This window comes from Alosa alosa, chromosome 14, assembly GCF_017589495.1.
Source record: "Alosa alosa isolate M-15738 ecotype Scorff River chromosome 14, AALO_Geno_1.1, whole genome shotgun sequence".
Taxonomy (NCBI): domain Eukaryota; kingdom Metazoa; phylum Chordata; class Actinopteri; order Clupeiformes; family Clupeidae; genus Alosa; species Alosa alosa.
In genome coordinates this window covers 18,663,595-18,691,190 of record NC_063202.1, presented here as the reverse complement: position 1 = coordinate 18,691,190, position 27,596 = coordinate 18,663,595, and the positions used below count along the sequence as shown (strand labels likewise).

At 43.5% G+C, this 27,596-nt stretch overlaps 2 protein-coding genes across 3 annotated transcripts; one reads left to right on the top strand and one right to left on the bottom strand.

Moving 5' to 3' along the window:
• Positions 1-304: 304 nt before the first annotated feature.
• On the bottom strand, positions 305-16,984 carry ulk3 (unc-51 like kinase 3). The gene is made up of 17 exons (XM_048262508.1): positions 16,902-16,984; positions 16,452-16,609; positions 16,212-16,352; positions 15,907-16,027; positions 15,691-15,786; positions 15,306-15,449; positions 14,921-15,003; positions 14,064-14,219; positions 12,365-12,470; positions 12,001-12,041; positions 10,907-11,009; positions 10,551-10,615; positions 10,292-10,370; positions 7,645-7,685; positions 5,435-5,482; positions 4,168-4,231; positions 305-1,648 (listed from the first exon to the last, which is right to left on the bottom strand). The coding sequence occupies exons 2-17, from the start codon at positions 16,548-16,550 to the stop codon at positions 1,632-1,634; spliced, it is 1,404 nt and encodes a 467-aa protein (XP_048118465.1). The 5' UTR covers positions 16,551-16,609; positions 16,902-16,984; the 3' UTR covers positions 305-1,631.
• A 338-nt stretch (positions 16,985-17,322) lies between these two features.
• Positions 17,323-27,415, top strand: tars3 (threonyl-tRNA synthetase 3). Of its 2 annotated transcripts, none has more exons than XM_048262507.1 (19): positions 17,323-17,673; positions 18,009-18,083; positions 18,221-18,408; positions 18,893-19,016; positions 20,403-20,527; positions 20,684-20,804; positions 21,763-21,827; positions 21,943-22,021; positions 22,220-22,366; positions 23,000-23,098; positions 23,449-23,615; positions 24,019-24,181; positions 24,508-24,645; positions 25,211-25,288; positions 25,442-25,542; positions 25,745-25,849; positions 26,145-26,217; positions 26,410-26,524; positions 26,722-27,415. In XM_048262507.1, exons 1-19 carry the CDS (start codon positions 17,398-17,400, stop codon positions 26,868-26,870), a joined length of 2,388 nt encoding a protein of 795 aa, XP_048118464.1. In that variant the 5' UTR covers positions 17,323-17,397; the 3' UTR covers positions 26,871-27,415. The 2 variants fall into 2 exon arrangements, with proteins under 2 accessions (XP_048118464.1, XP_048118463.1); XM_048262506.1 differs by having other exon boundaries at positions 17,323-17,724.
• Positions 27,416-27,596: the final 181 nt, after the last annotated feature.

Below are 27,596 nucleotides of genomic sequence, written 5' to 3'. Positions count from 1 at the left end.
AAACCAAAGCTGTAATCATGAATATCTAGTCTATCTCATTCGTGGGACTGCCCTTAGATTATAATTCTATAAATCCATTTTTTCACCTCTTTGCAATGTACTTATTTTTTCTTTCTTTTCTATTAGCATAATGTGGTGATGTACTGAGCTGCCAAGGGACTGCAGATGCAAATTAGCTTATTTGTAAACTCATTTTGAGTGTAATTGAAATTACAATTAATCTGCATTGTCCCTTTTAAATAAATAATCAAATACATACATTAATGACACTTTTCTTTCAAAATAATTGCAAGGGACATGAGGATATTTTCCATGAATTTAATAGCAGACAAGCAATTCAATAAATAAATTACAAATCCATATAAAATGATCAAGTACAGCAATTAAGGATAACTACCTTGGAAAGTGCTCATTAAAACTCAAAGCACTAAAATATGAGGCATTTGCAACTTCTCACAACCTGCTCACTCATCCTCATTATATCTCCCATCAATCACTGTTGTTTTATCACATCATAAACACTGAAAATTCCCTTCCGGTTCAACACTATAGGAGACGGAAAAGAAAAAGTGACAAAGTCATTCCAAGTAATTAAAACACTTATTTCTCTCTCTTGCACACATACACACCTTTTTACCCTCTTTTTATTTCAAAGACATTTTTTCTCTCCCACTCTTACTTCTATACGAATACTCTCTCCGACACACACACACACACACACAACTCTGACCAGTGACTAAGGACCACCGCTTGTAAACTCTCCACAAAATGTCTGGGCTTTGTGTGTGTGAGCAAGGCCGTAAACAAGCTGAGTGAACTCACACACTTCCCTGTGGGTCCGCTGGCGTGCTTGATGTGTGCCAGCCCAAAGCAAACCCCAGCGCGGTGGGAACGCGGGCCAAAGCCGCAGCCCTGCGCTTTTCCATCCGCAGCAGGGGAGCTCCAGCATTCTGTGGAGAGTGTGTGGCCACGGCCTGCGGTGAGGGCCGCAGCTGAGTGTGTGTGTGTGTGTGTGTGTGAGAGAGAGTTGTTTGTTTCTGTGAATGTGTGTGTGTGTGAGTGAGAGAGAGAGCAAGAGAGAGGGAGAGAGAGGAAGAGAGAGAGGGAGTATGCAACTGAAGGGGGAGAGAAGTTTATGTGTGCATGTATGTGTACAGTATACAGTATAATGATTGAGAGACCTAGAGACCTGGGTGTGTGTGTGTGTGTGTGTGTAAGATCCAACCATCTCTAAACATTCATTAAATCTACTGAAGTAGTTTCCCTTTCTGTTTAGATGCGTTGCACCCTTAAGCAGGACTCCCACCCTCTTGCTTAACTTACAGTAAAAAAGCCTCGTTAAACAGCAGACAGCATGTTTACAAGACAGTTTGAGTTTGCGCTCATCAAGATACCGGAGCGTAATACTAAACCATGGACATCAATCCAGCCAGAGTCCTAAACTAAACCAAATCTGGTCCACAGTTATTCATAGTAAGTGCTTCCCGAAGAAGAGAGAACCCCAGTGGGTCGGAGAGGCAGGCCTGGTGGTGTCCAAAAACCAGACTGAGATCCAGGATAGGTTGAGGCTTGAGGTGATGTCACTTCCGTCCGTCCCGAGTGTTCCCGTCACCATGGCGAAGAGGCTTTGTTCACTGGAGACAGCAGGCTGCGGGGGAGAGCGGATGGGTTAAGAGCCCCAGGAAGGTGTGAAGGCAGCAGCCAGAGTGCTGACAGGTCACAGACGGATGCAGGAGAAACAAGCTCAGAGAAGGCTCAGACACATTTTCTGTGCACCACAGGGTGCTTTTTAAAGAGGGGCCCTCCGTATTAGGGAGCTTCCCCGGTCTCACACTCCCGCCTGACTAACACCGTATCATGCCATGTTGTCACAGTAACAGAAAAGGATTGATGGGATGTTGATAACACAATCCATCATTTTTATTTTTCACTCCCCTACCAACGAACAATCCCACACATATTTTTCTGCATATTATATGATAGCTATTACTGCTCTGTGTCAATGCAGTGGTCATGGAACAACATATTATTATATTCACATAATACACCTTGCGAACAATCTGCTCTTAAAGTCCTTGTACACCGATGTTACTACAGAGATGATACTAATGGGAGTCTTCAGGGCTGTCTCAGCAGGAGGTGTATCAGCCACCCATACAAGCATTTCTAACATCTATATAGTCTATTGGAGATGCACTCAAATCACCCAGAGGTGAGATATTAGGGTTCCTTTCAGACCTTCTCTGAGCACCCAAACCCAAACACCTTTGTTTGTGCATATCTTGTGTCAGTCTGAGTTTTCTGGATCTGTAGAAATGTACTGGACATAAAGCTTAAACATATCAAACCAAACATACAAAACAAAAAGCCTGAATTGTCCTTTAATAGAGTTTTAGAGAGTGAATGACTGGTGGACTGACTGTCGTGGTGGTGGGGGGGGGGGAATCTCTGCCATAAGCCTTTTGGTCCACTAACGGCTGCTCACACCACTTGCGTCTGAGGAAACGACCCCAACACACTATTTATGAGTCCACTGACAACGCTGACACGTCTACAATGCTCAGAGCGACACAAACACACACAGTTTAAGTGGCCAGTAGTGGACAACTGACTAGTGTTTGTTTGTGTGTGTGTGAGATGGCAAAGGGTGTGTATTACTACGCAGGTTAAAAAGTGCCTGTAGAATGTTGCAGGATCTGTGTGACTCCAGGATGAATTGAAACAAGCACTTGATATGTATGTGAACTAGGAGAAGACATTTATTTTAAAATAAAATAAATTATTTAAAATGATTTATCTATTTCAAACTCACTTATGAGTCTTTGCTAGATATGTTTTCTTTCTCCTAAGAGTGAAGCCTTAAATCAACTTAACCTGCTCTCTCTCTTTCTAACCCTCCCTCCCCCTTTCTCTCTTACACACACACACACTCACACACACACAAACACACAGATTTCTGCTCCTGATGGCCGAGTGTGGATGTTTTTTTGCAGGAAGTGGCATGAGTCCAGATCTGAGCTAAAGGTTAGAGGCCTTCTCTACTCTCAGGCTGACTGCCAGAAGCATGTGTGTGTGTTTGTTTTATAGCATAAGTATGAGTGTAACGGGGTATCTCCCTCTCTGTGTGTCTGTTAGTTTTATAGCATATGTATAAGAGTTTTATCTTTCTCTCTGTGTTTGTGTGTGTGTGTGTGTCCTTGTGTCAGTGTGTTTGTTTCATAGCATAAGTATGAGTGTAACAGGGGTATCTTTCTGTGTGTGTGTGTGTGTGTGTGTGTGTGTGTGTGTGTGTGTGTGTGTGTGTGTGAGCATGTGTGTGAGTGTGGGACTGAGCTGAGCAGACACTTTCACCAGGTGGCTTTTCACTGGCTGACAGCGTTGCCCTCTCGGCACAGAGCTGAAACCAAAGAGCCAGATGCTCCCTCTGGGAGGCCGCTACGGCAAGAGAGGAGGCTCACATTTAACAAGCCGAGAAAAACAAGACCTCGGAAAGTCAGAGTGAAACTCACACCAGCCCTTAGACAGAACTCATCTGTAACCGAACTCAAGGTCTGTAGCAGGTACAGATGTTTCAGAGGTACTTTACTATAAAGCAGATCTGCAGCTCTGTTTTAGTCTAGGTCACTTCATTGCCCGGCTCACCTCTCCACATAAACTTTTGTATACACAGATTGCTTAAAGCAAGTTGTGAATGAAGCTAGGGGCAATAGACTCTTAAGAGAGTCCCATTAACTAGCATGTTAATAGCCTGTGAAAGATTAGGATGTCGTTTATTGCTCTGAGATGAGATCATGTTTTTATTTCAAAGAATAACCACAAAACTACTCCTGGTAAACATTGTAAATCTTTTAGGAAGAAATACGCTACCCCCAAAAACCAGAGGACTGACCAAAGATGACATCATCTAAATGCGGGCAAGATAAGCAGGATAAGCATTCCTTGGCCAACTCTGGAGCCTCTTAACTGCTTCCAGATATTTATCTATTACCAATTAGTTAGTAACCAACAACACAGAGGAGGTAAACACAGACAGACAGGAACCAAGGCACAGAAATAAATAGGCAACACACGAGCAGAAGGGAAATGTCACTGTGGGGGCTGTTGCAGACGTGTGCAGATCATTATTTTGTGACTTTGCGGCTCTCGTGGGAGCTGCTGTGTACTTACATGTTCTAACAGACTCAGACAGCGGCTCTCTGTCCAATGACACATCAGTCTTCGTCTCGCGCATCTGTGAGAGCGAGCACACACACACGCGCGCACACACACACACACACACACACACACCACACACCACACACACACACACAATGATTAAAGCATTCTTAGGGATAAACTGCCAGAGTTATTACTGTACGTATAACCAACTCCAATGTGCATCCTGTTCATACTGTACAAACAACCCTTTATTTGCACTCTCTATAATTGTCCACTTCTCCCCTGTATACCTCCTGAAAATATCTACATGCTATATATAATATTTGTATAACTCTTACCTCTTACCTATAAATATAAATAAATATAGTATAAAATACTGTATTTTGCACTTCTGATTAGATGATAACTGCAATTCAATGACTTAATTTAATCTAATACTATAAAATCTTAATCTAGCTGCTAATATAAAAGTGTGCATCTTTTTCTATATTAACATTTCCTCTGTCTGTACCATAGTTCTTTATGGCTTTTGACTTATGGTTAGTCTGGGGAAAATATGAATAGCACAAATGCTGCACTATTTGCTCTGAGTGCAATGGTGTTACTAGAGAGGTGTTGTGGAGCTCAGCAGGGTCATGTTGTAGTAACTATCATAATCATTTGTAAATATGTAAATATTTACATATACTGTAATGGTAAATACTGTTATAATTATAACAACCAAGCGTGTAAGTAAAGGCCTTTAATAGGACTTTAGCAAGCTTGTAATATTTGGTACCCTGTCAGTACATCCTGAGTAAATCCTGAGTGACCTCTGAGTGACCCCTCTGGGCCAGTGTGAGCTACGTGTTTGGGGATAAAACCATCACCTAAACAGCAATGTAAAAGCGCCACACAGGATAGATCACTTTATTCATACTGACAGGGTCATATACACTATAGCTGCCCTAATGAAAGCAGACAGGAAGGGGTGTGTGTGTGTGTGTGTCCGTGTCCGTGTGTGTGTGGGTCTGTGTGTGTGTGTGTGTGTGTGTGTGTGTGTGTGTGTGTGTGTGTGTGTGTGTGTGTGTGTGTGAGTGTGTGTGTCCGTGTGTGTGTTTGTGTGTCCGTGTCTGTGAGTGTGTGTGTGTGTGTGTGTGTGTGTGTGTGTGTGTGTGTGTGTGTGTGTGTGTATGTGTCTGTGTGTGTGTCCGTGTGCGTGTGTGTGTGTCTGTGTGCGTGTGTCCGTGTGCGTGTCCGTGTGCGTGCGTGTGTGTGTGTGTGTGCGCGTGCTAACCTTCATGTTCTCCTTCAGGCACTCCGCTCTGGTCATGAGACTTTTAATCTGGAAGGGAAAAGGACGGCGATCAATTCCCCCACTCCATCTCAATCCCGTGGCCTAATGGCCACACAGCCCTGTGCGTCCACACCCTCATATTTCAGCTGGCCCTCCTATCTCTGGACTGAGTGTCCAGCATGACAGGCGAGGCTGCAGGGATGAGTAAGGTGCACACACGATGATTTAGCCACCCAGGAGCCCCGAACGACTCGATTGTCAGGCTGACCCCACCACAACCTGGAGTGCATACGTACGTGTTCACATGCACACACACACACACACAGAGAGAGAGAGAGACCTTGAGCGGACAGCAAAGCCTTGATGTGGCTTATTTACGTGCAATCTGGTCAGCAGGACTGAGCACCAATCACACATGAGGAAAGCAGACTGAAAGGTAAAGGTGGCAGGAAGGTCAGGGCTCCTGTGAGTAGAGAATAAGGAAGGAGTGGAGTGGAGAAGAGAAGAATGCAAAAGTGTGATCAGAGCCGTACTGCTGACAACAACCTCTCTCTCTCTCTCTCTCTCTCTCTCTCTCTCTCTCCCCAATTTCCTCTCCCCTTCACTGGCCCGTGTTTTTCCTCTTTCTTCCTGCTCAAGGCTTGAGGCATTACCCTCAGCGTGCATACACAGATATTTCACATTTGCATTCTTCTGCGCTGCAGTAATGGTTTAGCATGGGAGTCTTGGCTCAGCCTCAGTCCTGGCTCCACTGCTCCGCTGTGCTGCTCTGCTCGTCTGATACTTGGTGCCTGGCTTTAATCTCCCTCTGATGCTGGCAAAGCCTCCCAGCACAGGCCTCAGCACATCAGAGCTCACACACACACACACACACACACACACACACACACACACACACACACACACACACACACACACAAATACATACGCATTAACACACACAGACACACACACACACACACTTAAATACATACGCTTTAACACACACACACACAGACACACTCTCACTCACACACACACACACACACACACACATACACACGATTACAGAAAAAAATCTTGGAACATATATTAAGAACTGCCAGCTGAGCTCACTCACACATTAGTGTGTACGCCATGTGTAGGAACAGAATTTAAAACTCCGGCAGGCCCGTAAGGCTATGCACTTAAAGCTCTAGGCAGATGACTCATATGGAGAGTGTATGGATCTGTATTTTATAGGAAATAATCCACCCTGGGCTGTGCACAGTTTAAGTCTGAACATTCAGCATACTGCAAGCACAGACAATGAGAATGAGAATGAGAGAGACAGCACTTTACTTAGAACCTATCCAATCTGAGTTGGATCCAATCACCGTATATACACAGCCTGATGTTCATAACCACTGTATAATTCATTTACACATTTCTGGTCCAAGATTGATTGAAACTATTAAAGATGCCTTCCAAAGAGCCAAATAATTCTAAATCATCATACCCATAATCATTCTTTTTTCCTATCAAGATAATGCAGCACTTCAGTTTCTGTGCTGTTTTTCAGATCACAGAAACATCTAGAATGAGCCTTCAAGTAGAGTTTCTACTTGAAGACCCAAATTAACTGATGTGGAGCACTTACTCTACGTCTCCTAATTTAGCCATTAAACGAACACAACACCATGATGTCTTCACTCAGTTGTGTTTAAGCTCCATAATAAGATGCGGCCGGAGTCGGAGCCCTGGCTCTGCCCGCCCTTCCCCCGCCCCGTCCCTGTCTGGGCCTCTTTTCCCATGATGCCCCTCTTCCAGCTGTGTGGTTGTGGTGAGGCCTCTCCCCGGGCCGCCCTGGTGATTTATCTGCGCTTAAGTGCCCTGGCAGTGATGTATGGCATTATTAGCTCCTATTCAGGACTCCCCCTGCCCTGCGCTCCCAGGTGGGTGTCAGTCAGCGATGTGTGTGTGTGTCTGTAAGATCTGGGGCATGGGGTGAGAGAGATATATGTGTTTATAGTGGTAGAGGTCAGTGGGACAGATTTACATGCCCCCAAGTGCAGGGTTAGAGGTGCTCTCTCCCACTTTTGCACTCTCTCTTTCTCTCTTCTCTCTCTCTCACACACACACACACACACACACACACACACACACACACACACACACACACACACACACACACACACACACACACACACACACACACACACACACACACACACACACACACACACACATACCTCACTGTGCAGCAGCTCTCTCTTGCGGCCCTGGGGTTCAGCTACAGAGAAGGGAGGATGAGGGAGAGAGGGGAAGAGGAGAGATGGGGATGGGTTTAAATAGAGACATACATCACTATGTTCTTCTATAAATGGCACTATTATAAACACATCCATCACGGCAGAAGCATGTCAGAGACAAATCTTTTATCAAGCAGGGGAAATAGAAATAAATAAGTCTCAAATTTGTTTTGTATTTCTTTCCTGCAAAGTCTTTAGGGAGAGAACATAAACTGCAAATGGAGGCCTCACGTGAAGTGAAGTAAGGCTTCAGTGAAAACAAGACTTTTTAAACCCAACTGACATAACACCTTTTCAGCTTACTATAACGGTCTATACATGTAACTATATATGCACCATATAGTTAACTCTACATGAAACTATACACCATACGACTAAGCTCCCTGCTTTTTTGCTTACTAATTCCTTCTGTTTCTCATTCTTGGCGCTCTCCCTCTCCTGCCTTCCCTTATTTTGGGTATCATTCTGTAATTCCTTCTCTCTTTCTCTCTCTTTCTCTCCTTTCATGCCTCCCACTATGCTAACGTGCCACAGTCCAGAGCCGTCTTGATCCCAGCAGGAGAGTCCGGGCCCCTGTGCCTCTCTGAGAGATAATAGTTTTTATTTGTTTCCAGAAGTGTAATAACATTGAGAAGCGGACTGAGCGCGCTCGATGGGAACCAGATGGCAGTGGCTGAATACCACACACGCAGAGTTGGCACCCAGGGCCTGAGCACAGCTCTCTCTCTCTCTCTCTCTCTCTGTCCTTATTACACAAAAGTTTACATACACATGCATGCTCTCTCTCAGTCACACACACACACACACATTCTCTATGTCCCTAAATGAAACACACTATACATAAACACACACACACATTCTCTATGTCCCTAAATGACACACTATACATAAACACACACACACACATCTGGCTCCTTAGCCAACATTCTCTGTGCCATTAGGCCCATCCCCCGTGTGAGGTCGTATAGAGCCGGGGCTAATAAAGGCCAGGCCATGGAGAGAGGGAGAAAAAAGAAAGAGAAGAAGAAAAACAGAGGGAGCGAGAAAAAGAGAGATACCAGAAGAGAGAAAGAGAGAGAAAGCACACAAGAAAAAAAAACAGCATGGGAGGAGAGAGGGAGGACCAGAGGAGGAGAGTGGAGGAACTGTGCCTGGCCCGCAGTGTGATGGCTGCAGACCCTGGAGTGCTGTTCAACAGCACTATGACTCACCGCCTCTGCAGCTGCCAGCAGGACACACACCGCGCAACAACAACTCCCCTAAAACACACAGCTGACTCCAACCCTCATCTGAGCCTGACGTGCCTCTGTTATGGTACTGATCTGGCCTCTACACCCAATCTGGTCCCAATCTGGCTTTGATTTGGCCCTGATCTACACCCAATCTGGCTTTGATTTGGCCCTGATCTACACCCAATCTGGTCCCGATATGGACTTAAATTTTGGCCCTGATCTGTTTCAGAGCTGCTCCGTTCCCTGCTGGCGATGACCACCGAGGCTTGAGGCCTGTTCAGAGAGACACGTGACGTCCATCAAATCAGACAGCCCAAGAGCACTAATCGCTCCCAGATATTTACCTATTAGCAAATAGCTGGTGATCGATACACAGCTTTATAGAGGTAAACACAGACACACGGGACTCTACTCCAAAGCCTTTCTCGTGGGTGGCATGGAAAACTAACGTCTCTCTTCCCATTGACTAATCAGTAGTAACTACAAAGCAGGTGGTTAAAAAGTAACACTCTCCTGTCTAACACTCAACAAGACACCATTCACTCAGTGACAGCTGGCAGAGAGAATGTATGCACAGCACACACATGTTAGTAATAATCAGAGGGAAGAATTCGCAGAAATCTTGCAAGCAGGGACTAGACCAGACTCAGGCAAGGACTCTGGGAATGATGCTGGTTGGAAAAAGAACAGACTACAGTGATCAAACGAGAGATACAGACAGATTATATTTCTGTGTCTAATGCTGAAAGAGAGAGAGAAAGTTTTGGCCCTGATCTGTTTCAGAGCTGCTCCGTTCCCTGCTGGCGATGACCACCGAGGCTTGAGGCCTGTTCAGAGAGACACGTGACGTCCATCAAATCAGACAGCCCAAGAGCACTAATCGCTCCCAGATATTTACCTATTAGCAAATAGCTGGTGATCGATACACAGCTTTATAGAGGTAAACACAGACACACGGGACTCTACTCCAAAGCCTTTCTCGTGGGTGGCATGGAAAACTAACGTCTCTCTTCCCATTGACTAATCAGTAGTAACTACAAAGCAGGTGGTTAAAAAGTAACACTCTCCTGTCTAACACTCAACAAGACACCATTCACTCAGTGACAGCTGGCAGAGAGAATGTATGCACAGCACACACATGTTAGTAATAATCAGAGGGAAGAATTCGCAGAAATCTTGCAAGCAGGGACTAGACCAGACTCAGGCAAGGACTCTGGGAATGATGCTGGTTGGAAAAAGAACAGACTACAGTGATCAAACGAGAGATACAGACAGATTATATTTCTGTGTCTAATGCTGAAAGAGAGAGAGAAAGCTGTGTGTGTGTGTGTGTGTGTGTGTGTGTGTGTGTTCACCTGCAAGTGCCAACAGCATCTCTCCCAGGCTTTGTTGGTACAAGTCCAGTGTGTCATAGTCCTCCTCACCCATCTCCTCCTATGGCAGAGTAGAGGGAACACATATACTTATACCATATACACCCAGTGTGTTGATGAATGTAATGTAATATACTGTATATATGTATACACAGACACATTTTCCCTCCCAGAATCAAACATGCTCAACTCCCTTTAACCCGTCTCTGAGAGCTGGCGTGGTCCAGTGGACCTTACTCACTCTAGCTATGGCCGCAGAAGCAAGATCCAGCGCTGCCAGCAGACGGGGCTGGTCCCGTGACATCTCTACACACACACACACACATACACACACACACACACACACACACACACACACACACAGAAGATCACACCATCAGCTGACTCGATCACTGCACACACTCAACATCTTTACTAGCATCCAGAGGAATGGCACTAAAAAAAGTGGTGTTGTTATATCTCATTTTTGATTTCTACTTGGCTTTCACTTTCCATTTATTACAACAAAATTGCCCCTTACATAATCATGCAACATCATCTTCAAATTAGACCCAAATCATATAATCGTATAACATTGCAAATGCTAGGCGTGTTTACCTCTGAGTATGTCTCTTGCAGAGCTGCCCTCCTCAAAGCTGATTTTGTTATCAGAGGCCACCAGGGCTTTCAGCTCCTCCGCACGGGAGACATACTGCTTCACCTGCAGGGAGATTCCACCAGGGCCAGGTCATTCCCCTGCGGAGGGTCTTAGGGCGAGAGTCCAGGCTGGCTGGACTGGCTTAAGGTAAATAAGCCCTCTCTAATACTTCAGGGTTTTAAACAGCTCATCTAGAGAGTGCCAATTCTGTGCTGATGAGCACATTACACATATTGTGTCTGTGAGGAGGACTGTGTGTAAGTCGAGTGTGTGTGTGTGTGTGTGTGTGTTTGAGAGAGAGAGAGAGTCAGAGACAGAGCAGTCAAACAGATGTGTTCTCTCACTCTCTCTCTCACACACACATACACACACCAGTGGATTCTTGGCCAGTGACAGGCTTGAAATTCCTGCTCATGCAAATTGCCCAGCATTTCACATATTTCATATTACAGTCTACAAATCATGTGTTATAATTTAACCCAACCAAGACAATACATGGATTTTAGTTTTGAAAAGTATTTTTCTTGTCAGCAGGTAACTTATTTTCCCATGAATTTTAACAGTGTATGGTCAAGAACTGTGATTTCCACTAGTCGCCCAGTCCAAATAACTGAATTAAGTGGGAAAAACCCACAGACATGTAGGCTTTCAGAGCAGGATGTCTCCAAATATGTGACCAGAACATTGTAATGTCTCTTTAGTAGCTGCCTAGCTGTACACAATCACTTCCTCCAATGTAATTAACTGTAACCCTACTCGATCCATTCTTCAGACCATCGACTGCCAGGACTTCAAATGGTGATGATGTATGGTTCTAAAACAACAGGCCAAGCAAACTGGAAACCCTCAAACTGGACAGCAGCTAAAACAAACTGCTGGAAACAAGTGTGATTTCATTTGCAGTACAACAGGGACCTCACACCAAGACATTCACACATCTTTTCATGCTTTCATAGGGTTCAGAGACTTTCCATTCCTTGAGTTCATCTTCTACCAAGTCAAGTATGCTCCTTTCCAGTGATTTTAAGCTGCATGCTGATAAGTTCCCTCTCACCTTTTGCCTCAGTGCCTCCTTCCTCTGTCTGTCGGCTTCATCTGGGAACAAACACAGGACACACTTCAGACGGGACCTACAGGTCATCATAGCTCCCACACACGTCTAGCCTAGTGCAGTGTGTGCATCTGATGCTCTTAACTGGGGGAACAGTTTTCAGTTTTTACTTGATAGCTGCAAATAGTGAGGTGAATTCTAATACTGTGTGTGTGTGTGTGTGTGTGTGTGAGAATGTGCAAACTGTTCTGAGCTGTATTTTTACTAATATGTCTTTAGCTATTGTGATACATGCATGTCTTTGAGTGTGTGTGTGTGTTTTATATTCATGTGTGTGTGTGCAAGTGTAAAGAGCTTTGTAACTTACAGTGGATGGCGGGGACAAAATGCTCAAGTGCACTGCAGTAGAGGGACAGAGCAGCCGCTCGCTCGCCCTCCTGGTCTTTCTGCACTGCCTGAAGCACCAGCGCTTTCTAAAACACAGAGGAGTGACTGTGAGCAAGTGAGTCTGTGTTTGACAGTGGGTTGGAGTGTGTGTGTGTGTCAGAGAGAGAGGGGGGGGCATAAGAAAATAGTACAGTATTGTTGATATGTGTACATACAGTATGTGTGTATCACATTAGAGAGGGAGAAAAGTCTAGCTTATTATATATGTGTGTGTGTGTGTGTGTGTGTGTGTGTGTGTGTGTGTGAGAGAGAGAGAGAGAGAGAGGACATGATAAAAGAATAAAGTGAGTGCCAGATAGTTTGAGTGTGGATGAGAGAGCAAGATTGTGTCATAGAATTAGTTTGGACATTTGTTTTAAATTTTGTTTTAAAACTCATTACTCACACCCACTAATCAAAAATGCATTGAAGTCAAACACACCCACACATATAGCCCACCAAGACCACCTCAGATTTCTTCTTACAGTTTATAACATCCTCACTCTGTCAAATGAAATCTAACAAACTTCACACAATCCATCAACAAGACTATCCCTGGCTGTCAAATGATGAGACCTCCCCTCATCCTCTCCTTATAGTACACCCCAACACCCCCACCACACACACACACACACATGCACACACACACAAACACCACCCATCTCTGAACTCAACCATATGGGGAGCAAACGAATGAAGTGTGAACACTCAAGAAAGATCAAACGAGTGTCAGAGTCCTGCGTGTTGCCAAATATGACATCAAGTTTGGCAAAGCAACAAATGCTGAAAATTCATGCTCAGAGTAGAAATGGATTGTTGGTAAAAAAGAAATCTTTTACCAGACTCAGTTGCAGTCGAGTGTAGTCAGCGACTGCGCAACAAATTGCGTTTGTTTATGTTTATCTTTACATTTATTAGCAGACACTTTTGTTTAAAACAACGTACATTATAATGCATGTATATAGGCCTATGTTGTAAGACATGTAAAATAAATGAATGACACTGGCACTACGCACAAATTAATGTAGCCTAAACTTACACCGCACTTTCCTAATAACTTAAGTTCTCTCGCGTCACTGACAGTAGCTAGAATGCATAAAAAACACCGGGAAAAACAGTGTTCAGTCCACCAAGTCATAAGCTATCGGCGCTGCGCAGCATCAGTTGTGATGTTTATCTTAAAGGAGTGTAATCGTAGGTAATGTCATGTATGAAAACTAGTATTGCTAGGCAATACTATAAGTGCAAGTCCAGGGCAGCTGAGGTGTGGCGATGACATCATCGATCACGCTAGCAGGATATGCGGGTTTCGCTGTCTAAAACGAACTCAAACGGGCTACGGTTTCAGATTTCTCCACTCTGGGACCAGGTTTCAGAAAAGTGCGGTTTCGGGCAGTGCGTTTACAGGATTCGTTTGGACGCTCGGCCAAGACGAAGCAAAACCTCTGCGTTTAACCTAAAAAGCGTCTCCGTGTGGACAGGCCCTTAGTCACTGAAATATTAGCCATTATAGAGGGCATATAATATGAATCACAATTCTTAACCTCCCTAACCTCCTAAAGTCCCATCTTACACCCAACACCAGAGTGCTTTCCCTGGGGACTCATCCCAGCCCTCTCCCCTCAGTTCGTGGTTCTCACCGCCTTCCCCAAGCTCTCGTTGCTGGGCATGTGCTCCAGGTCCACGAAGGGGTGGCTAAAGAACTGAGCAAAGGACATGCGAGTGGCCGGGTCTCTCTCCAGCAGCCTCAGCAACAGGTCTCTGCAGTCTCTGGATACACGAGCACCAACAGGTAGCTGAGGAGGGAAGACACACACGCACACACACACACACACACACACACACACACACAGAGAGAGAGAGAGAGGCAGATAAACGCAAACCAAAATGTATTCATATTTAGAAGAAACAATAGTTTTAAGAGTTTCTGTGATGCATCAGTGATGTGATGCATCACTTGCTCTGGGATCTTCATACAGTATGAGTATGATCAAATTGTTAAGAAAATAAGAAGAGGTCACAAAACACAGCTGAAAACCTTATTGTGAACATACACGCCATCTAGTGGTTGTTTTAAGACTCACATTTTTTGTTAGTCAGTTTTGCAATAACCTTTACCTCTAATGATGCGCAAACACACACCAGGATCTTTGCAGATGCTGATACCGGCAACAGGATTAAATTTGACCAACCAACTTTAAAAAAAAAAAAGAAAAAATGTTTTAAGTAATTCTTTTTGGGCTTTTTTTCTTTGATTGTGAGAGGACAGGAAGCAAGTGGGAGAGAAAGACAGGGTGGGATTGGGAAATTACCCAGGTGAGACTCGAGCCGAGGTCCCTGTGGACACCTGGACCCAAGCTGGTATGGATGCTGTAGCCAGTTGCGCCACAGCACCCCCCTGGTTTATTAAATATTATTTGGAGCTACAATCAGTGTGCAGAACGTCCCACTTTTAAGTATAGATTTTACCACTACCATAGTTACTAAAACATCTTACCTCTATAGGTTTGTCACTGCGAATTTTGTCTTCCAGCTCAGCATATGAGCGGGACGCAAACGGTGCTCGCCCAAACAAGGCCTCTGCCACAAAAACAACAGACTTAGAAAGGGTTTGAGGACCAAGCCTTTTACTGAAAGAAACAGTAACAGAGTTACTAACTAGGCCATTTTTATTTTGTAAATTAAAGTGATAAATTTAAAAGTAACACTGGCTTGATTACTGAATTATTAAAACCCATGGTCTGTTCCCTCTCCATTAAAGAAGGGCAGACTAATGACTACCAAAACAATCTAATTTATTTAAATAACTCCTTAAGATATTCCCCTGCTGCTGTGTCAATATTGTATATATAAAAGGACTTTTATAGGGGGCAGATTCTCACCGTATAAAATGACCCCCACTGACCAGAGGTCTACGCGAGCGTCGTACTGCCTCCTGCATACCATTTCTGGAGCCATGTAGAGTGGAGAGCCACGCAGAGCACTCTGCTCATCCCATGGAGACATGTACTGGGCAAAGCCAAAGTCTGCAAAAAAAGTATCACACACATGCAAACACACACACATACATACAAACACACACACACACATGCATGCATCACACACATACAAACACATACACACATACAAACACACAAACACACACACACACACATTGTAAAAAACTTTGTGTGTGTCAGTGTGTGTGTCAGTGTGTGTGTCTGTCTGTCTCTGTCTCTGTCTCTGTCTCTGTCTCTCTCTGTCTCTCTCCTCTAGAACAAGGCCTACCTGCCAGTTTTAGCACATTGCCACTCAGTAGGATGTTCTGAGGCTTGAGGTCCAGGTGAGAGATATTTCGCTCATTCAGAAACTGCAGGGCACATGCTAAACACACAACAGTCAATCAATTTGAGATGACTCATCAGTCATGTTGGCATAACAAGTGTTATAATGATAAAGTTTATAGAGGCTTATAGGGGTTTCCTCATACAAGCTACTCCCTACCTATTTGTTGTAGGAACCGACGTGCCACTCTTTCTGGTAAGATGCGTCGACTGCGGATGAAACGTGATAGGTCTCCGCCAGAACACCACTCCAGAATCAAGTAGATGTTCTCGCTGTCCCACTGTGCAGAATGATTGATTGATTGATAGTTAGATAGATAGATAGATAGATAGATAGATAGGATACTCTATTGATCCCCGAGGGAAAATTCAAGAATGCTGAACAACACCAGCCAAAGTTTGCCAATCATGCAAAAAAGTAAAGTAGACGTGGCTACTGAAGTGGTTTATGACAATATATCTAACCTGAAAATCTTTCAGTTGGACAATGTGGGGATGGCGAACGGTTTTCAGGATCTCGATCTCAGTGAGTAGATTCTCCATTGAGGTCCTGTTCAGACTCTTCTTCGAGACCACCTTTACGGCCACCACCTCGCGACTGTCCACCTGTACACAAGGGAGATTCTATGAATCAATTCTAATGTATGTCGTGTAATAGCCTAGGCCTACTACAAACACATAAAATGATATGTTAACGACACCAACCTTCCGGTATGCTTTATAAACAGTCGCGTAGGTACCACTCCCGAGTTTCTCGGTGAGGATAAAGTCAGCGAGCTTCGGCGGTGCGAAACTCGAAGCCATACCGTCGAGCGCATTCAGCAACAGCAAGCTTTTATCCCAAGTGTTATTAGTGGAAGAATCTGAAGCAGGGGTTTAGAAATGTACGTTATTAAATATAGGCCAACGTCTAAATGTCACATGCTACTCCCAGTATGTGAAGGCACCGACAGCAACACCCTCTTTCTCTCTTTCTATATCCAGTTAGTTAGTTATGTTAATATGTGACACTGAATTCGAAAGTGTTCCATATGAACTCAAGTAGCCTAGCCTACACCACAAATATCAGGACTTTGAATGGTAAGCTGAATATTCATAACATTACATTGCCTCCCCACCTAACATAACACCAGATAAAATATAACACAACGATACCTAATGCTTTAAACAGCACGGTTGCTGAATGGCTCGCTTGTTTACATTTCCTTCTTCTGTGTACGCGTGCTGTCAGCTGAGGATCCAAATCTACCTCAAATCGACTATTGCCCACTAGTGATTGGATGTAGTACTGCATATCCACTAGTAGCAAAAAGGAAAATAAGCAACGACACCAATTTTTCGTCACTTTGTCAAGCAGATTTTAATGCAAATACATTTCTCTATTAATGTATGTAAATAAATGCTCCGCTCTCTTTTTATTTTTGTTATAACATTTTAAATAACTTAATTGCTCGTGTAATTAATTGGACCAACATGACATTTAAATGTTACATTATTTCTACATTATTGCTGGCTCCAGTATTCCACAGTAATTCCCGTTACTATATTGACCTGCAGTGTAAGAAATTGACCATAGGATGTCGCTGTGACCCTGGTTTCCATTGACCAGCTGTCCCTATCCCCTCCTCCTTCCCCTGGTTGGGATTTAAACATGGCGGAGCGCATGGCAGCACGTTTGGCTGCTCAGGAAGAACAAATAGAACTGTTAAGCAATGAAATTACATGGCTCCGTGATGGAATCTGTGGCGGACAGGACATATTCAAGGCCTTGGCCAGCAGCCCGGAGCTGGAGGAGCTTCGGACCGAGAACGAGAAACTGAAGTACCGGCTGATCCACCTCCGGCGGGGTCTGCGGGAGGAGCTAGCTTCAGAAGCGCAGCAAGGCCAGGCACCGGCTAAGAAAGGCCAAGACAAAAAGGAGAAAGCAGTGAGGGAAAATAAAAAAAACAATATTCAACAGAACCACACCCAACACAAGGTTTTTACTGTTTTTACATACTGATGTAGCTGTTCTGTCCCACTCCTTGAACAGGTTCAGAATACAACCTACGTCAGTGCAGCCTATTGCAACGGCATACAGCAATGTCAGTCTCAAAATAGCTCGAGTATGATTTGTCACTGCTGTCGAGTATTAGATGATGAGCATATCTTTACTTCGGAAAGTCATAACTGAAACGGCACGCATGCAGACGTTTTGCCATTCTTTACACACTGAATTTTTAAACACTTGTTTCCCTTATCCCATTCGATTGTCTTTTTAAGCCTGCATCTTCTGAGGCCAAACCAGCTGATAAAAGCAAGAAGGAGAAAGCAGGAGGACAGAAAGGAGCTGTGGAGGTTTGTTATGTTATGATTATCAATCACCATCATGGCCCATCAACACAGAACATATTTGACTTGTTCAATCACCTTTGGCCCAGACTCAGTAAATGCCCATAACCCTGGCTGGCTTCCTCTCCTCTCCTCTCCCTCAGTTAAGCCCCTGGCCCAGCTACATACCAGAGCGTCTGACACTCTATGAGGAGCTGAAGAAGGAGAATGATGCCCTGCTGGCAAAGCGTGCTGCGGAGAGCCATCCCATCTCAGTGGTGCTGCCAGATGGGCAGAAAGTGGAGACACAGGCCTGGGTGTCCAGCCCCTACCAGATAGCCTGTGGGATCAGGTGAGGGCTGAAGCTGACATGGGTCTCTTTGGTAGCCACTGTGTGTTTTGTTTTTTCCTGGTCGAGTTACCGACACTGTTAATCTACAATTTTGTGCTCATGTCCTCGCCTTAATTTTGTTTTTGTGGAACTATCATTTCAGCACCACTCTGCTGTCCATTACACAGTCCACTGTGTTCCTTCTGTGATTCATCAAAATTCCACTGGCCATAACACGATTGTTTTGGGACAAAAACAAAACAGACAGCAATGTATTCAGTGGTCCACCATGATGTCATAGTTGTCAAAGATATTTAGCTAATCTGAATGCCATCATTTTAACAGTCGCAGAATCATTGCATTTCAAACTGATACGGGAAAGAATGTGCAGTACCAATTAACTAGTGCATATACCCCCATAAAAAATGCCTTTTGATGCTAGTACCAGACATGGAGCATGTTTATTTTTTTATAACTGGTTTAAATGACCTTGTTCTTCATTTAGCCAAGGTCTTGCGGATAACTCTGTGATTGCCCGTGTGGACGGAGAGCTCTGGGACCTAGACCGGCCTCTGGAGAAGGACTGCTCTCTGGAGCTGCTGCGCTTTGACAATGATGACGCCCAAGCTGTGAGTGGTTTGCCCTAATGCTTTGCAAAATCTTTTATTTTGCTCACAATTTTTATTCTGAATCCTGAATTCCTTAACTTCATGACATGGATCGTAGGACTATCCTATACTATATCGAGCTTTTTGCTCTCATCAGCTGTAAGTTCACAGACCAAAAAATCAATTCGTCCAAGAAACAACACCATACCTATTTTGCAAAAATGGAGTAGGCTCAGTTATGTTTTGGTGTTGCTTTGCTGTGTCTGGGCCAAGGTGCCTTAAAAAGCTAATGGCACTAAATCAGAGACTCTCTAATCAGGAGACACAGCACCTAAAGAATCCTCCTTAGAAATGTATGGGGTTAGGTCGTAACTATAGTTGTAACCCCAATATGGCAGTTGTCTATACATATCCAGCAACTTCCTGTTCCCTTCCCCTTCCGGTCACAACTGTAATAGCATTACACTAACCAGGCGCCTCTTTCACTTCTCCTGGGTCAGTCACAACTGTACCGTTTTACTGCTTTAACCGTTGTTATGCTAATAAAAAAAACAAAAACGAAACCATGTATTAACCGCACCTGTGTATTATTAACCACACTGCCCAATAGCCCGATGAATCAGAATCAGACCGTGCTTTAATGATGAGTAAGAAAGAAGAAAAAGAAATGCATTCCCATTGTTGGATTCTCTGGTTGTTGCGTTGTGTTTTAGTTCTAATGTCTGTATTGAAGATGGTCAATAAAGCTTGACGGCGGGATCAGGATCGGCGATTAGATGATGATTTATTGTTGATGGTACAACAATGAATAACAGAACACAGGCTAAGTCTCAAACAGTAAAACTGTGCAGAGTCTAACAGTTGTGGTTGTTATTAGAAGCGGCTGCTGAGCCTTCCGACAGAAGTTGCTCCTCGGGTCGCTTCCTCGATCCGTCTCCGTGTCAAAACCTAAGACAAAGTCTGTTATACTAAAACATACAAACGTCAATCATGCCAACGTGGCAGGTGCCAACCAGTGTACAAAAAACGTCTCTGGACAGATGGAGATACTAGCCCGAATAGGCAGACATGCTGTCTCCCTCGGCCCATGTTATCACTGATGTTCCTCGGATGTTCCTAAACATCGGCCTGTATGACCTTCCTGCTGGTACACAGGCCTAAAGCACAGTTATGTACAATAATATGGACCTCTCCCTGTTGTATACTACACACAGAAGTAACATATGAACACATCAGAATACAGTGAGAATACCCCAGAATTCTACACCATGTATAGCTCGTCCCCATGTATTAACCTCATAGCTGAAGAAATTGAGCAAGATCAATGTATAAACCTCGGTTAATAGTCAGGAAATCACGGTAATAGCACTACACTAACCAGGCACCTCTGTCCCTTCTCCTGGGCAGGTCTATTGGCATTCCAGTGCCCATATCCTGGGGGAAGCCATGGAGAGGTTCTATGGGGGCTGCCTCTGCTATGGACCTCCGATAGAGAATGGTTTCTACTATGACATGTTTCTGGATGGACAGAGGTAAGTGGTTATCATTGTTATGGAGAAAGTGTGATGATGTTCCAATGTTTGTGAAAAGCCTAATTTATAAGGAAAGCCACAGATGTATTATTTGTGTGTCCTGAATAAATCCTAATGTCTCTCTCTCTCTCTCCCCCCCCCCCTCTGCCTCTGTAGTGGTGGTGTGTCGAGCTCAGAGTTTGGGGATCTGGAGTCCATCTGTAAAGGCATAATGAAGGACAAACAGCCCTTTGAGAGGCTGGAGATCAGCAAGGAGACCCTGTTGCGCATGTTTAAGGTTGAGCACATAAGAAGCATTTGTTTATTATTGTGAGGATTCTCCCATACACAATACACCCACTCTCTTACACCAATTTAAGGTTTCTTGAGAACTGTAACCATCAGTTTCTTGAGAACTTTAATCATCATTTTCTTAAGAACTTTAATCATCGTAACACATTGAACCCATTACAGTATGTGGTTTCCTGCAACACTGCTGTTGCCTCAAGTTTCCTTGTCTATGCCCCTTGGCGTTAATATAGCCCCGTTTAGCGCTTACACAGTACCCAGTTAGTTAAAAACCAACTAAAAGGGTCATGATCCTACCTGATCAACAGCTTGACACAGTATCATTGATCATGCATTGACAATGTCAGAGACTTCATTCTCCATATTATATGTCAGTGTACCATGAGTTTGAAGCTGTTATTTTAAGGTAGTAGAACTGCATTGAGTTGCTTTAAGCCCACATTTTGTGGCTCTCAATAGGTTCGGTGGTTAGTTTGTACCACTTGACAAGTTCAGTTGTGACTTCTTGAGTACATCTCTGATACAGCAGGCTATGAGATGTTACATGCAGGTCAGCATAGTTGATCTGTTGACTGTTTGCAGATGTTTGCAGATGTATGACATATCTCGTAGGCAGAGAAAAGCTCCCAAACCACTGCCCACAACAGAGTCAGTGTTGTGATCAAGGAATAGATTAGATTAGAATAGATTTATAGATTAAATAGATAGATACATAGATAGATACTTTATTGATCCCCAGGGGAAATTCAAGATTCAAGATTTCCTTTGAAGAGTATTTTTAGTATTTTACTTTAATACATGGCGTGGCTACTGAATTTTGTAGTTTATTTGGATACACTTAAAATGAGGGTATTTGATATTTTATTTGAAAATACATTTAGTTGTATTTTTGCCCATCCCATGATCCAACTCAACTAGCATGTTATGTGTTCTTTTGTGGTTATTAGTACAACAAGTTCAAATGCCGCATCCTAAATGAGAAGGTTACCACCCCCACCACAACAGTTTACAGGTAAAGTGGTGCCCTGTTTGTCCTTGTCCATTGTGTGTCCTTTGCACACACAATTTATCTGAAGTAGAAAACATCTCTTGGATCTGTTATAAAATGATCGTGGATGCTTTCACAGATGCGGGCCATTGATTGACCTGTGTCGAGGACCCCACGTTAGACACACTGGGAAGATTAAAGCCTTAAAGATCTACAAGGTTGGAGACTGAAGCATCCATTTTGATAAGAGCGTGAATATGCTAGTGATAGATGCATACATGGTGCTTTTTAAATATATTGAAAGCACTTTACGCCTAATTTCACCTTCAAGAATGTGTACACTCTCATCTCTTTGGACCCCTTTTGGGGAGATGAGGGGACAGGCAATTCACCATTGCATGTGTCTTTGTCCGCAGAATTCCTCCACATATTGGGAAGGACGCTCTGACATGGAGACCTTACAGCGTATCTATGGAATCTCCTTCCCAGACTCCAAAATGCTGAAGGAATGGGAGCGCTTCCAAGAGGAAGCCCGGAACCGAGACCATCGCAAGATCGGAAAAGTATGGGATAAATGTCTAGATAAATGTCCAGATAAATGTCCATGTGGACAACTGTGTGGTGCTGGAGAGCCTTTCATGGACACATTCTAGTGGTGTAAAGGTGAAAGAAAGTCTCTTTAGGCGTAGCATGCTGTGTCACCATTACCTCTCAAAGAACAATTTATTAACAGTTGGTGGCAAGATATTTTTTGCCAAATGGTTTATGTGGGTGGAATCTTAATGCCCACTGGGCAATGCGTCTGACTTGTTTCCCCTGTCGGCCTAATCTGATTGGTGTTCCCTTCAATCAGATATCACTTTAGCCGGTGTTATTGGCCCCCCTGGTGGAAATCTGCCAGGCAACCTCACGTACACAGTTATGAGGGGAAATTAATGTTTCTTGCTTGTGTCAATAGTCCCTTTTATTGGAGAGCTTCTGGAAAAAATATATAAAGTATATGAGGAAAGAAATAACTTCTTGATTGGCTCATTCCATGTGACCGGTTCATGAATTTAATGTTGTGCAAATGGTTCAGCAGGAGCAGTTGGCCATGAATTCAAGAGCAGATTTGCCTCCATGTGTTTGAATAGTCCCCCGCAGAGCTGACAAGTCGCTGCAATTTTCTCCTAATGTGTCTTGCTTCTCGATCACAGGAACAGGAACTCTTCTTCTTCCATGACCTCAGTCCAGGCAGTTGCTTCTTCCTCCCCCGAGGGGCCTACCTCTATAACACCCTCACAGAATTCATCAGGGTAAAGACGCCATACTCTTTCTCACAACTCACATGTTTGAGTCTCTACAGTGGTCTAACAGATGCTCATTATGCATAGAACGATGACGTAAAAAACACTTTTGAGAAACTGTTTTTCTCATTTAATTATAGTTTGTGAGTCAATCCACTTTCCATTGTAATTGTGTATAATGTCCTTGGACAATTATTGTTTACTTATATGGGTCACAGAATGGATTGTGGTATTGCAGGTAATTGCTAGGAGGACAGGGTGCAAGTGGGTGCTATGTAAAATATCTAAAAAAATCTAAAATAAATGCTCCTTCTTGCTTTCCTCCCTCTGCTGTCCTTTGCTGTAAAATATCTTTCCAGGAGGAGTACTGCAGACGAGGCTTCCAGGAAGTGGCCTCACCTAACATCTACAACAGCAAGCTGTGGGAGACCTCTGGCCACTGGCAGCACTACAGTGAGAACATGTTCTCCTTCCCCGTGGAGCAGGATATCTTTGCTCTGAAGCCCATGAACTGCCCTGGTCACTGGTAAAGCCTCAGCATCTGATAGCCTGGGTTAAACACTCGTCATCTCAGTATTTCTTTCAGACACATGTTAAATGTCATATAATTTACTGTATTTATGCATGTTACTATATCTATGCAGGTTACTGTATTTATGCTTGTTTATTAATTTTCTTGTGTTTGTAGGCAAGACTTGACTTTATTCAATAGTTGTATTTGCATATATGTGTCTTCTTCTTTATATTTTAGTAAACAGTCCAAGAAATATTATTTGATAACACCTTAGACGTCCCTTTGTATATCTGAGATATGTATGTTGTAGAGGGACTTTAAATATGTAGAGCATTTTCTTCTACTTCTTCTTGATCGACCATCTACTCTTCTTCTTTCTCCTCTTCATCACTCTGATCTCTGGCGCCTGGCCCAGTTTGATGTTTAGCCATCGGCCCCGGTCATGGCGAGAGCTGCCTCTCAGGCTGGCTGACTTCGGGGTCCTCCATCGTAACGAGCTGTCGGGGACACTCACTGGGCTCACCAGGGTGCGACGCTTCCAGCAGGACGACGCCCACATCTTCTGCACCATGGAACAGGTAGTGAGCCGAAAGAGTAGTTCATATTATGTAAGGGCTTTTTGAACAGTAGACTGAGCAATATTACAGAGGATGACATGTAATAGGTTTGGGTCTTTTGGGAGTGTTGAATGATTTGTTGCTTTTCACTTTGTTATTTCTTTCTAACCTCAATTTTTTTGTTGCTCTCAATCAATTTTCATGTCATTTCCTTTCATTTCTCCTTTTTTCAGTCGCTCGTGTTCTCTCTATCCCCCCCCCCTCTCTCTCTCACACCTTCCCACCCCACCCCCACTGTTCTCTTTTGTGAGAGTGTTCTCGGGCTCATGCTGTTCCCTCCCCTACAGATTGGGTCCGAGATGAAAGGTTGCCTGGACTTCCTGCGCTGTGTCTATGACGTCTTCGGCTTCTCCTTCCAACTCAACCTCTCCACACGTCCAGAGAAGTATCTGGGTGACATTGCTGTGTGGAACCAAGCTGAAAAGGTTCAGTACTGTGCACAGGTGTTAGGCACCCATTAGATTTGTTGTTTTAGCAATGTTATGATGACCATACATACATTATTTCTCATTGCCTTTTTTCAACCAGAAGATAGAGGGTATATATATATATATATATATATATATATATATAAAAAAAAACATGTTAGGTCTAGTTGGTTGTTTTTGCAGTGTTATAATGACCCAAACCTTGGGTTATTGGTCATTATAACACTGCTAAAACAACAAATCTAATGCTATCTTGAGACTGAAATTGAACTGGTATCAGAACAAAAACTACATTTTATGTGTATTTAAATGACCTGCTGTGTACATATTTCCTGTGTTCATATTCCTCGTCATATTCTAATTAAGAAATAAGGGTCCTTAATAAAACAAAACATGAAAGGTGCCTGAGACACAGATCTGAGAAGAAGCTAGTCTTCCTGACATACAGCCTGTTTGTACTCTATAAAATGAAATGACTATTTTTGGTCTTTTCAATATTTGATCTGAATTTGAAATACTTATTTTTTTATTGCTATGCTGAGCTTTCATTATTCTCTCAAAGCAACTGGAGGATAGTCTAAATGAGTTTGGGGAACCGTGGAAACTGAACCCAGGCGATGGAGCTTTTTACGGACCCAAGGTAATGCACTGATAACATTTATTGTAATTGTACAATGTGTATACGGTCAGAAAATTGATGTAGGGGCCCTCTGACTCACACCTAGAAACAGTGTGTGTGTGTGGGTGTCTGTTTGTGTATACAATGACTGAATGCCATGTTCTATGACCACAGATCGATATTAAGATTAAAGATGCTATTGGGCGCTACCACCAGTGTGCCACCATCCAGCTTGACTTCCAGCTTCCGATCCGCTTCAACCTGACCTTTGTAGGGTGAGTCATCGCCCGCCCTTTTGAACTTCATCAGCCTTTGAAGGACACAGTGCTGCTGACTTAGAATCTAATTTTAAAGGAAGCAGCATTTACCCAGCGTGGGAGTTAGCATTAGAGAAAAAGAGAACTGATATCTAAAAGTGAATATGAAATAAAGTGATTTTCTTTCCCCCCCACTTTTTTTTCCTTCTTTTATTTCCAGGAAAGATGGAGATGACAAAGCTCGACCTGTCATTATTCACCGGGCCATCTTAGGCTCAGTGGAGAGGATGATTGCCATTCTCACTGAGAACTATGCTGGGAAGTGGTACGATCAATCACAATCAGACCAAATCAAAAAGCTATGGAAAAGACTGTCATGGTCTTCGTTGTATTTCTGTCTAAATATGTGTTGTTATGGCTTTTCCTTCCACATAAAATGTCTCAATGGGAAGGCTCTGGATTTGATCAGTCATCTGTCACTCTAAATTCATTAATAATGAGTCATTCTGTGGACATTGACACATAGTGATGGTGCAGCTAAAGGCAGAGGCTATTGTCAGATTGTGTTTTGACAAGTGTGATTTTGTTGATGGCGGCTGATTTTCCTCCTCGTCTTGCAGGCCGCTGTGGCTCTCCCCACGGCAGGTGATGTTCGTGCCTGTCAATCCTTCCCTGGAGGACTATGCCAAAGAGGTACCCTTTCATTTCCTCGAATGTGTTTTTTAGTCCCCTGGTTATTAGTTGTCACACATTCATTTTTTTCATATATTGATTATAGATGTCCATTCATCATTTCTCCTTTAATTCAGTGGTTGCTGTATCTCATGTTTTGAAATGTTGGGGAGGCAGCACTGGTTAGCTCTGACTATTTTTTCCCTACTTCAGTTATGTAAGCGGTTTGTGGAAGCAGGCTTCATGGCAGATGCCGATCTTGACTCAGGCTGTCTCTTGAACAAGAAGATCCGCAATGCCCAGCTTGCGCAGTACAATTTCATCTTAGGTGAGAAATTATTCAAGTGTGCAGAAATAAACATAAAAACATAGCTTATTAGTATGCTGCAGTCAGTCAGTCAGATGTTCTTCCTCCCAGCTCCCACCAGAGGAGCTTGTGCTGTGGTGGTAGTGTGAGGGTGTTGGGAAAACTGTTTTGCTTGGCTGTGTCTTGAGCATCTTTCTTTCCCCCTGGTGTTTTGGCAGTGGTTGGCGAGAAGGAGAAGATGACTAACACCGTGAATGTGCGCACCAGAGACAACAAAGTGCACGGAGAGCTCTCTGTCGAGGAGGTTCTAGCACGGTTGACCCTGCTGAAGCAGTCGCGTTGCCGGAACGCAGAGGAGGTGTTCTGAACTGGAGCCGGACCAGCGCCTCGTTAGACACCATGTGTGCCGTTGAGTCACCACTCGAGTTTACCAGTGACATTAGACAGGGAGACATCTTAATCTAAAATAGGAATAGGTGCGATTTTCTTTTTGTCTTTTTTTTTTTTTTTGTGAACACAGAAAGGAAGCGAGGTGGGCAAAAGGTCTAGTGAGGTCATTTTTTGAGAAAGGAGATACAAAGGATACCTTTGACTGTAAGGTCATTGTACTTTCTCTGTAGAGAAGAAATTGTATCCATTTGACTGACTAGCCATTGTGTTGTCTGATTGCTTTGGAGAAATACTTAAGTTTAACTGGGACACTGAAACACAATGGCTATCAGATCAACTGGGCAATATCAATCATGAAGGGAATGGCACGGAGTCAGTAAGATAAAATCATGTTGTGTTCAAAGACAGATGCACATTTATATTGAATTAATTTTGTGTATGTCAATGAAGGATTTGTATTTAAGCTCTGTCTCCATGTAATTGTTGTGCTTCTGGACCTTTGAAATAAACCTTTGACCATTATGCTCACATGTATTTTACTTGTTTGTTCAAGTAAGTAAGGTTTACCAGTGCAAGGTGGTTGCGTTTTAATTTGTTAAATTAACGCTAGATCGCTGAACTCGTTGCATTTGTAATCCATGTTCAAAACTGTCTAATGTAGGCCTAATTGGGGACAGGACAAATCAATATTATACAGTCTATA